A 12602-nucleotide genomic window follows, 5' to 3' on the forward strand; every position below is an offset into this window, starting at 1 on the left:
ATGCCCTGCCCACGAGAATACTTTCAGAATCTAGTCGATAGTGAAAGAAAGTGATCGGAAATTCCCGAACTATTTTCGTATGTCACATGACCAATCGTTATAGAAGGCCTGAACACTGACCTGTGACGTCGCAACCCCTGGGAAGTTTAGACCAATAGTTCGTTGCCACGTCACAAGTCCAATCTGAGACAGTCTCTGCCCATCCTTTAGGCGCTCAGCAAACATAGTCACGAATAAAATCTTGATCTAACAAATTCTTAGTCTACATCGGGATTCGAACCCGAGCTTCTCAATTAGTTAGCGAAGCGGTTAATGCCACCCAGCCAGACATTGCCTTAAAAATAAAATTATGGACCGTCCATGCATGTCGTTAGTCTCCAAATCACTGTAGGAACAAAAATCGTCGCTCCTCAGATAACGACCAAAACAAAGATAAACATAGATAAATATAGATACACATAGATAAACCTGAATAAACATAGATCTAGATTTAAGAAGCTTAATACTTAACGCTATATACTGCTATTATGTCGAGAGAGAGAACGCTTGTTACTTCTCATGGACCTATTGGTTCACTATTGGTTCACTATTGGTGAACTAGTGTTAGTTTATTTCAAGATTTCTGTGTGAAACATTTCAGGGCTATTGTTTGCATTATTGACTCGCCCCACGGAGAGAGCCGAGTGCCAGTGACGTGAACGAAATGGGGGCACGAAGAATCACACGGAATTGTTGTCCGAGTAGTTTGAAGGCTTTTCGCTCAATCGTCTTGATGAACTAGCTGCTTCAAATCTTTGGGATTCCCTCCCTTTATCTGCTGCTCGCCAATGGAAGGTGAAGGACTTGAAGTGCCATCTAGCGGACTAAGCGAAGACGCGATACTTTCTCGAGTTCAGAAATGTAGCTCGGGTGCCGGTTAATTTGATTTCTGCTAGTCCACTCTACCGCTAGCTGCGCCCCCCCCCCGCCACACCCACTCCTTATTTAAACACGAGCGTAAAATAAACCATCGAACAACTGGATTGGGGTGTGTTGGGAGGGGGGGAGTTACGCCAAGGGAGGGGAGAAATGAGGTGATTATTTGATTAAAACAGAGATGGGTGGAAAGAAAGAATGAGATGGGTGTCAAAATCCAAGGGTGATACGCGATTGGACGGCGATTAACGTAGCCACGCCCTCAAAGTCGTCAATCCACCTCAAGCATTGAAAGAGATGATCCGGTAGGCTGTGACTAGAGACGGCACCTTCAACTCAGTGGGTTGGCCCTAATCTCTCTTTTCTTTGCGAATAACAGTAAAAGGGGTCAGAAGAACAGACTCTATTGTTTCCCAAGTAACCAATCAGGTTGCTCGACACGCTCCGTTGAGCTCAGAATCGTTAGTCAATACTCCTCAGAGTCGTTGGCCTTTGCGGGACCCGGTTAGCTCTAGCCCCGTAATAATGGCTTAAAAAAAAAAAGAAAAACTTGGCAGTTTAAAACAAAAAACAATTCCACCATTCCAGGCGATTTCTTGCATGAGATGACCTCCTCCCTTTATCAGTTCACACTTTTGTTTTCCTGGATCGCCATATTTGGATTTACATTCTTACAATCGATCTGCAGTGAGGTGTAACTTATATAGGACCTATCACTGCCACTGACAGTTAGTGTTTGGAGATTGTCAGGACCTACAGTCTCGCCTGATTTCTGACAGCCAAGGTTAAAAGAGATTTAAAACTTGGATATTCTCCACCACAGTTGACAAATTGTTCTGTCTGCTATATACATATCTGGTTTGACGTTAGTATTATTATACCAGTGAAGATATTGGTACTGACTTTGACCAACCAAAACAATCAGTAAGTTTTATATGTTTGTATTGAATGTGGCCGACTTGGACGTAGATCAACAGATCTCAGTTGGATAGATAGATATTTTAAATAACTTTAAAACTAATCAAATCTAATTAGTACACATACAACTAGCATATATATATATCACATTTACATGTAAAAAAATATATTCTCACTTTGTGTACTGAGTAGAAACACTGAAGTGAAACCATTTGGTTTATATATTTTTTTAGCTGAAATTTTATGTTGTATGGTATTACATGAGTAACGCGTGGTTTTTATTAAAAGTATATCAACATAATAATGGTAATAAAATAGGTATGGTAAATATAGAATAATGTTTGTCTAATACTCTAGATCTACATTGAATTAAATTAACTGAACTGCAATCGCATTTAGTTGATCAATTAGAACAGGACTGATATTTATATATAACCTATTTCTCCATGCGGGTTTAAAATATAGAATAATCAATCAAAAATAAAGCATTGGGGGTTGAAGTTCAATTGTATTCAAAGAATTGTTACCCATTAGATAAATAGTGCCGTTACCCTTCAGAGTTTCAGTTACATACAAAAATTATGTCATTTTTATTGTATACAAATAAAGGCCTTTCGATATACATATTTTTGAGATAAACTAATTTAATTCACTTGGAAACAGTTTAGATCTAGATATCTAGATCTAGAACAAATCTAAGCTAGATCTAGTCTAACTCTATTAAGACCAGTCTAGAATAGTCTAGATCTAGACCAATATCAGTGACCGCTGGGCAACATTTGTTAAATTATTCATAGCACTAGGTCTTTGGTCAATAGTTCATGCGATATTTCAAGATTTAGAGCTAAATTTTAGCTCATTTTTTTTTTCTAGTTCACTGAGGGATAATTAAATGATGATGTCATTTTCGAAATTTCACTTTGTTTGTTTTGTTATGAGATTAGATCTTACTTTTTGTTTTACTTGACCTTAGTTCCAATCTAAGTGCTAAACTGACAGCATTGAGAAATAAGATGTTTTTTGTTTTTAAAACAATAATGTTTTTTTTTATCTAGACCAGTTTATTTACTTTTACCATTTTCTTAAGAGTTTATTTGCTTAACTTAAAAACATTTAATAAAATAAAAAAAAAATTCCTAAATAATTATTTCCTCTTAAATTCTGAAGGTCAGTTTTCAAAATCATTAAAATGTTGCCCCGAAATAATCATAACTTAGGCATTGTAATACAAAGAAATTAAATTAAAATAAAACTTTGTTTTTTTGGTAGAATTTCGACCATGGAAATGGTGTACCTAAATCGTCCTAAATGAAAATGTTTCTAATATTTAAAAAGTCCTTCATAGAAACATTTGGTTGCGAGTAATTTGAAGCGTAAATTGCAGCAATAAGTTGGTCAATTAGAGTTTTAGTTAGTTCAACTACTCAACTTTTTTTTTTTTTTGTAATTTACCAGCAAAATATTTCGTTAATTGTGATTTCGAAAAGAAAATCATGTGATCGTAACATCAAATTTATAATTAAACATTCGAAATAAGAATAAAAAAATAATATGTAGTACCAGTAGTGACATTTCAAGAGCACTTTTTTTTCCATCTTCATTCTAAATTTAAATTTATATATATATATATATACGGCCGGTGCGCTGTGCACATTTAGGCAGATAAATGCTTATATGTCATATTTCTAAATCAAGAGACTGAGTCGGTCGGCTACTTGTAGATTTCATCTCGTTTCCCTTTTTTTTTCCTTTTAATTAGTATGCATATTTTGTAAATGATGAGGCCTTGTGCTAGTATTTCACTGTGGTAAAACTGGCACCAGTTCATATTATTCAATGATATATAAATATTTCTAAATGGACCACTGCAAGAAAAAAAAACATTTCACAATTTTTGTGTAGATGTCTCTTTGATTTCAAGTAAAAACTTTCCTAAGTGTCTAGAATGAAACTTCTTTTATGGTACAAAACCATAGACATAAATAAATATAGACTGGAAGTAGGAAGTTATTTATATCTGGGGGAAGTCAGATATGTTTTATGTACTATATCTATGTGAAAAAAAAATGGCGGCGATTGAGCTATGCTATAAATTCTAGGACTAACATTTCAGCCAATATATATACCTTTGATCTTTAGTTTTGAAAAGTACAAAACTGCCATATTCCCAATATTTTGTCTTTGTTTCATAATCATAGACATAGGCAAATATATATAGGTTTGTGATGTGGATCTACAAACTTATCTTTTCCCAAATATTTCCGATAATAATTTGTTCTTTATCGTCCAGTCTATATATATATATGTCTATGTACAAAACATTATGTCACAAAAATTAAATTCTAGAAAAATGAAATATTATGCCTTAAAAACGTTACCGAAAAAAATATTCTTGTGAATATTTGAGAAAAGCAAAAAACTGTTCGAAAATATAGAATTTTTTAATCTTTGACTTATGTGTTCGTTGTCTATCTCTCTCCGTGTTTTTCAAAAGAAATCTACACCCAGTATTATATCAGGCGAACACACACACACACATAGATGTTATATATAATCGTTTATTAAACCAAAACTTGGTGATACAGTTAATATAAAATAGAGTGCATTTATGATATTTCAATATACAAGTGAGCTATAAATATATTTCAGTGCAATGTTAGCTCCAGTGTTTAATATATACAACTTTCAATGTTAGCTCCAGTGTTTAATATATACAACTTTCAATGTTAGCTCCAGTGTTTAATATATACAACTTTCAATGTTAGCTCCAGTGTTTAATATATACAACTTTCAATGTTAGCTCCAGTGTTTAATATATACAACTTTCAATGTTAGCTCCAGTGTTTAATATATACAACTTTCAATGTTAGATCCAGTGTTTTAAGATAACAGCTTTCAATGTCCAGTCTTTTGTTCTTTCTTATTTTAATTTTGTTTGAATTGGTTCCCTCTTATATAATGACAAAGTAAGAAATTAGTTACAGTAAATGATGTCTAGTGTAGTGAGTGAAGGCTGCTGTTTGTAGTTACTGTAATGACTTTATGATATATTTTTAGAGTGTTATGATTAAAACAGCAAAACGTTTAAGGCTAAAAGAACAATATAAAACATCAATATAATAAACATAAAATACAATGTATCTATTTTAAATATTACAATAATATATCATAATATAGATATATCTTTGATCAGACCTTATATATATATAATTCATGAATACAATTATAGGTACTAATTAAAATGTAAATATTGATTTTCAAGATTCATGTGTCCACGTATAGCACACTAACATTTGGAAACTATTTGTTAACAAATAAATAAACGAATTCATTCAAAAAGAATGTCGCTGTTACCGTGTCACCATTATGAACATCGATCTCCTATATCAAATCCGGATCAAGTTCCGGGTGTAGTACGTACCGATCACGTGACTCCATGTAACTAATCGTATGTATATTAGCGTTTGATAGTTGTTTCATGCCACTCTACGGCCTCAAAGCTCAGAGCATACGTTGTTGTACACGGGATTTGAGAGATTCATAATCAATCACGGGATTTGAGAGATTTATAATCATTCCCGGGATTTGAGAGATTTATAATCATTCCCGGGATTTGAGAGATTTATAATCATTCCCTGGATTTGAGAGATTATAATCATTCCCGGGATTTGAGAGATTTATAATCATTCTCGGGATTTGAGAGATTTATAATCACTCCCGGGATTTGAGAGATTTATAATCATTCCCGGGATTTGAGAGATTTATAATCACTCCCGGGATTTGAGAGATTTATAATCATTCCCGGGATTTGAGAGATTTATAATCACTCCCGGGATTTGAGAGATTTATAATCACTCCCGGGATTTGAGAGATTTATAATCATTTCTGAGAAACTGAGAGAGTAGTGGTCATTCCAGGGAATCTGGTCGTCTTCTGGAATTTAAGAGAATCATCTTATCTTCAGAGTCATTGTCTTCCCATCTACACACTTGTACCGCATTTATATTATGCATATTATATGTTATATAGGATAGGTTTGAAAAACAGCATTTTACTTCTTATAACTACTTTACAAACCAACACTCTATTTCAGGACATTGGCGCCTCTAGATATAGTCTACTATACATATAGGTCTGTGGTCATACCTAAAACTCAAATCTTGCTCACAATGACAATAGTGACCTCGTACTTACTATCAGGAGATCAATATTATCACTCACTAGATTTCATAATTGAATAAAAAATATATAATGATCCCATGAACTATTGGATATTTCGAATCGTTTTTTTTTCGGTCTTGTTTTTTAAAATGTTTTACATGCACGAACGTTGGATCTGTCTGTGTATGTATTGACTTGCGTAACTTTAAGAACCAAAGAGTTCGCTCTTAAGACACCAAAAGTGTCCAATGATCTTGAATTCCTTGGGACGAAATGAACATGGCGGTGAAATCAGATTTTCATTATTGCTTTCAGTTTTTGAGATCTTAACGTGACAGACAGACGGACAGAAAGCAGAATAAAAAAACGTCTGCTTTTAACTACTCTGAAGCTAGAAGAAATGTTTATGTTAGCATCACGTTGTCAGGAGAGACATCAATGAGACCAGCGATGAACAGAGATTTGCCTTTTCAAGTAAAACAACGACGTACGACTTGGCGCTGATTGAATAAGCAATACAAGATGAACAGAAGATTTTAAATTTAAAAGTCTCGCTTATTGATAACAAAAATAAAAAAATAAGAATCAAAATAATAATAATAATAATAATAAAAAGCTAGTCCTATTCTAATTCAAGAAAAATAACTCTAGTATTCATTATATTCTTTCTTTTTCTCGGGTAGAAAGTTCAGCTTTTAAACTCATTTCAACGACAGCAACGACAGCAACAGCATTTTTCGTTCTATAACCGGTGTTTCTAATTTGATTAAAATGTGTCTAACATAATTTCCTTTAAAATTGATGCAGATAATGCGTTATTATTGTTAGTTGTCATTTGAATACCTATCGCAAGAAACGTTACCTATGTTACTAAGGGCCTGCCTTAGGCTACTGCAACCTATGCAGCCATAGTGGGCCCCGCACTTTCATAGGCCCAGCGCTAATTATTAAATTGAAACATACTAAATGATATATAATAACAGGGTCTCAGGCTCCTGATTTTCCAGGACCTCCTGGATATCTCCTGAAAATGGAAAATATACGAAAAAGTCCTGGACATCTGAAATTATGAAAATCTCCTGAAAAATAGACAAAGTTGTCATTATGGGGTGCCAATCGTACGCGCAATAAAAAAAAAAAAAAAAAAAGAAAAACAAACAACGGCATTGTCAGCTTTCATTTAATAAAAATGTTTTGTAAAGACGAATGTATTTTCTAATACAAAATCTTAATTTTGACACTATGCTTATCCCTACCCAGACTGGGCCGGCGCAATCAGTTTCGCATATGGCCCCGCAATTGTTAGGGCCGGCCCTGATGTTACTAATTATATTAAAGTCAATTACATACATCGTGTGAAAATTCTCTGATTCCTACTAAAATTATGTTTTAATAAAGAAAAATGTGTTACGATTTCGAACACGCAGTGTTGTTTTTTTTGCTCCCGAAAGGGGAAAAGACGCTATTAGTTTTGTGTGGAATGTCTGTCCGTCCATCTGTCGTCTGTCCGTCCGTTCCGTTTAGATCTCAGAAACTAGAAAAGTTAGTGAAAATCCGACATCATAATATTTTAGACCAGGGGTGGGCAACCTTTTTCTACCGAGGGCCGCATTAAAAAAATTTGGGGACTGGCGGGCCGCATAATTATTTTTTTAAACTCCCAATTGAGGAATTACAACAACAGTTAGCAATTTCTTGAACTAATTTTACGAATAATTTTTTAAATTTTGTTATTGTCTTTGTACATCCCAACATTACACCACAAATATACAATTGTACTGAATGTGAAGCATTTAACTGTTTACATCCGTGCTTAATGTTCTGAAACTGTAGAACTAGTTTACTAGTTGTTATGTTCTTGCGACTGCTGTCAAATTTCAGTCAGTGAGCATCGACCTGTTCTAACACTTCATAATTTTCAAACAAACGAAATAAAGCGTGTTTACAGATGAATTAGGTTCCGGATAATGTGAAAACTTCGCAGCAAAGTTTTCTTAAATATGGGAATACAGCTGCTGGCAGGCATGAAACTTCTTTGGAAGAACTCACCGGAATTACTCTTCCAAGTCATAATTTGCTTGGAGGTATGTCATCTGGGGCTAAATAAAGCTTCTGCATTAAATGGTGAACTGATGGTATTGAAAACTGGTTCCAAGTTCTTGACGTCTTAAAATTTGCTTTCAAACTCCACAATCAAGGAATCCAAATAAGTCTTGTACTTTCTACCATTTCACTAGAAATAGTTTCAGCTTTCAGCTAAGGAAAATGATAAAGCCCGATTTCACTCGCTGCCTCAAAAAGTGGAATAATTTTGTTTGAAAAGATTTAAGATGCAGATACATTTCATTTGCAAACAAAACATTGCAATGTCTCCAATGATAAACATGAAGTCTGTCTTCAACTCTTCATTAGAAATATTAGTAACAAAGTCGCAATCAATGTCCTTCAATGAACCTAACTATTTCTTCCTTGAGATTCCATATTCTTCTAGGCCAGCGGATACTACATGTGTAACCGAACATAGGAATGTTTTGTTCCAAATCTTAAAGTACTTCTCAGAACTGCCAGTCATGGCCGGTAGATAATTGGAGGCCCTAGGCAAAGTGAATTATTTGGCCTCAAATAAAATAAAAAAAAAAAGTTAGTGCAATGCCCTCACCAATTGCTGACCCTAAGCAGTTTGTCTATGCCTAAGGCTGGCCCTGTGACAATAATAAGATCATTGAGAAATCAATTCCAACAATATATTTGATATTCAATGCTTTATTTTATTAAAAAGCCTGTTTTTCTTAGTCAAAACATGAGATCCATTAGTTGTTACACTAGCCATCTTGTACATGCCGACCCAAAACCTTCACCAAAGTTTTTGATAGAATTGAATAAATACTGGCTAGTGTTTGTCTTTGACTGAATGTTTCGAAATATTGCCATTAAGAATAATCTTCTTTTCCTTTAAACTTTTTAGAATGACGTTTTAAGACAATGTTTCTTTAGCCTCTTCATAATAAGTGATAAGAATCAAAAGTTTCAACAATTTCTAGATCTATAGATATTTACAATTATTTATTTAAATATATTTGCATTTTTATATGTGTAATGTGTGGGAACACCTGATTTCTCTAGGCGTCGGCGGGCAGCATAAAAGACTTCGGCGGACGCATGTGGCCCGCGGGCCGTAATTTGCCCACCCCTGTTTTAGACCATTCAAAGTTCTGATGAAACGGCTACTTTTGTCTTTTCTGAAAGCGAAAAATCTAATTTTTAAATAACTTACGCAAGCAGTTTTTTTCATTAAAAATACACCACTTTTACAACTATTCACTATTAATAGTAACAAACACGGGAGGCTCTTTAATAGGGGAGATACCTATATACCATATTTTTAACACATTTAGTTTTTTTTTTTTTTGGCAAAATTTTTTTTTTACATTTGAATTGTGAAGTTATGTAAGTCCTTTATACAAAGTACTATATTTACACACAAAAAATGTTTACTATTTTTTTTTAAAGAGAAAAAATCTAGTTAGTATGTGTGTAAGTTGGACATAATTTAAAATAACAATTAATAAGTAGTTTTTCATATTATCACGTGAACTGTGGTGCAGCATAAATATCAGAGGACACTTAACCAAGGGAATTTTTTTTTTCTTTTACGAAATGTCCTTTTCTTGAGGATTTGAATAAGAGATTGACCCTTTACAAAACAATCCCGTTTAGATCACGTAAACTAGAAAAGATATGGAAAATCCGATATCATAATATTTAGACCTTTCAAAGTTTGATGCAACGGCTACTTATTTCTTTTCTGAAAGCGAAAAATTTCATTTTTAAAATAAACTATGCAAAAAGTCGTTTGTCGAACAATAGAACTGTATCGCTATCACTTTTAACACGAGCACGTTTCTTCATTTTGTATCTCTCCTCAGTTGTTGATAATTTGTAGTATATAGTTTCTGATATTCTTTTAAAAAAATATTGAAACCTGCCTTTGAAACTGTCTTAGCGGACCATTTCGGGGCTGATTTTGAGTTTGAGTCCACACAAACTGTCTTTGTAAACTTGTTTTTTTTTTTAATTTTTTGCTTTAGGTTACTTTATATCTCTTCACATTTCTTCATTTTGCTTCATAGTCCTGAAATTTGTTGCTTTAAACAATGTCCAGCGGATCGTAACAATTAAAAGCTAAACAACGTGGAGAGAACTGTGCTTCCAATTCCACGTGAAAATCATGACTAATAATTAAAAGTATCAACAAATAAATACATGATTGTCCTTAAGTTCCCCTCTCAGACTTTGCGGTCTACGGTACAGAAGATGTAAAGGTCATATGTTCGGTGGTCCACTGTTAAAGAGGGTGTCATGTGGCCAGCACAACGACCAACCGCCTTTCCTTTTCCCCCAACTAATGTCAGCAGCTTGATGGACTCAGAGGCGCCCAAAGATCCCGAAATTAAAAATCCCTGTCTTCACCATTATTCAAACCCGGGACACCCGGTTCCGAAGCCAAGCGCTTTACCACTTTATGTGTCTCAAATTATTAGCAGAAAAATGTCCTTCAAATGTGGCAATGTTTAAATGTTGTTTTTTTTTGTTTTTTTTTAGGAAAATGACTTAAAACGTAGTCAAGGCATATTTTTGGAATCTTCTGGAATCTTCCGACTAATTAAGCTGAGGCTGTTCCCCAACTTCTGCACAGTGCGTTCTTCAAACCAAGAGTGGTCCCATCCTTAACAACTTTGGATATACTGGTTGCTCTAAAGTTTTTTGGTTGCCCAAAGACAACGTGATCTTCCACATCATGCTGCGATCACCAGAGAAGGACCTGCCTCCTCGTGTGCCGCCCCTGGTCTTCGACGAGCGCCTCCAGAAGGAGCTCAAGCTTAAGATGGTCTCAGATGTCACGTCCCGCCCTTCGCCATTCCACCCGTCCGCCAGGGTGTTGGACAGCCTCCCATTTCCCCACCACCTTCACCCGCTTACGTACTTTTACGGTGGGCTCGGCCTCTCGGCGGCTCTGACGGCGGAGCACCTGAAGTCCTGCCAGTCCACCTTCAGCTCCATGCTGGCCCCGAGAACTGTGGCAGGGAGCCCTTTCAGCATAGACAGCATCCTTAGCCGCCCGGGGCCCGTAAGCTTTCCTGCGCCCCACCGGCCGTCTCCCTACTTTCACTATCCCGGAATTCACCCGCACCATCCAGAACTTTTGGGTGAGTACACGCCTCTGTATTGTGTTGTTAGTCTGTGTATGTAATGTTTGTTTCCGCCCCTGAGAACTGAATCAAAGAACATGAGCTAAGCGTCAGGCATACATTTTTAATGTACTTTCACAATTAATTAAAAACAAAAAGATGACTAATCCTTATTATATTATCTTGCAACTATTCAAAGGCGAATAGAGAACTGCTTAGATATCTGGCTTTGTCTGCGCTAGGATTAACCAAATATGTAGGTCACAGCTAGGCCTGCAACGTCACAACGTGTGGGCAGTGTAGACCAATATCGTACAGACCTATGCCTATAACAGTGTTCAGGCCTTCTCTATGGAATGGTCTCGAGCCATGTAATAAGCAGCACATTTTACACTGGGACTCGAAGGAAATGCCTTTCTATTATGTGTCTGTATATTCTTTTTTTTTTTTCTGATAAATTTAAGTTTTACTTTCGAAAAATAGATTTAAGCCTTAACACATATAAATATATTTATTTAGTCGTGCGTGTTCAGTAAAGATTTGAGCCCTCAGTCATTTGTTTTCCTGGTTGATTTTGACAACTCGTTTCTTTCTTTGTCTAAGTCATTCGAATGAGTTGCAATGTTCTATTCGGTCGTAGGCGAAGTTTGTCATTCGACACCCGACACTTTATTGGCACGAAATCAAAACGTCGATACATAGATCTAGAGATGATCTTCTCGCCTGACTACACTATCACAGCATTTTAAATCTAATACAAACTAATAGGCTCTAATCAGAACTCTTCATCTTAAAGAGAACTATTTCATTCGGTTTAACTAAGAGGCTGCCATGTAAACAACAGAGCGATCACAATTAGTAGCTCTAGAACTCAAAATATATGTAAATAGTTATATTTCTAAACCACAGACCTATATAAATTAGGTATATAGGCCTGTGCTCTAGAACTCAAAATATATGTAAATAGTTATATCTCTAAACCACAGACCTATAGATCTATAAATTAGGTATATAGGCCTGTGCGCTAGAACTCAAAATATATGTAAATAGTTATATCTCTAAAACACAGACCTGTATAAATTAGGTATATAGGCCTGTGCTCTAAACTCATTCTGTATTCTCTTTCTTCTGGAAGTGCGCATGAATGAAAGGCTTTAATGTCTTCAATAGAAACATGTTCTGAAATCGAGGCAGGTCAAAGTCTAAGAAGCAGATGTCTAGCTTTTTTCAAAATAGAAATACAGATACAAGGGAGGTAACAGCATCTCTGCCGTTTGTGCATAACAATGACAAGATAACACAAGGACAGCTTAGCACTAAGTCGAATGGATTAGTCCATTGCATAAGAATGACAAGATAACAGTAGGACGGCTTATCATTAGATTAGTCCACTCTTTAACATCAAATTGTTTGTTTTAG

The 12602-nt window shown here is 35.2% G+C and overlaps 1 protein-coding gene across 1 annotated transcript in view; it reads left to right on the plus strand.

The window, feature by feature from the left end:
* Positions 1 to 1354: 1354 nt before the first annotated feature.
* The window catches only part of LOC106067015 (homeobox protein goosecoid-like), a 77205-nt gene continuing 65957 nt past the window's right edge, over positions 1355 to 12602 (plus strand). Inside the window, exons 1-2 of the mRNA XM_013226117.2 lie at positions 1355 to 1839; positions 10597 to 11201. Coding sequence (XP_013081571.1) covers positions 10793 to 11201 — 409 coding nt within the window. The 5' untranslated portion in view covers positions 1355 to 1839; positions 10597 to 10792. The remainder of the gene's footprint in view (positions 1840 to 10596; positions 11202 to 12602) is intronic.

The sequence above is a fragment of the Biomphalaria glabrata genome, chromosome 3, assembly GCF_947242115.1.
Source record: "Biomphalaria glabrata chromosome 3, xgBioGlab47.1, whole genome shotgun sequence".
Lineage (NCBI taxonomy): Eukaryota > Metazoa > Mollusca > Gastropoda > Planorbidae > Biomphalaria > Biomphalaria glabrata.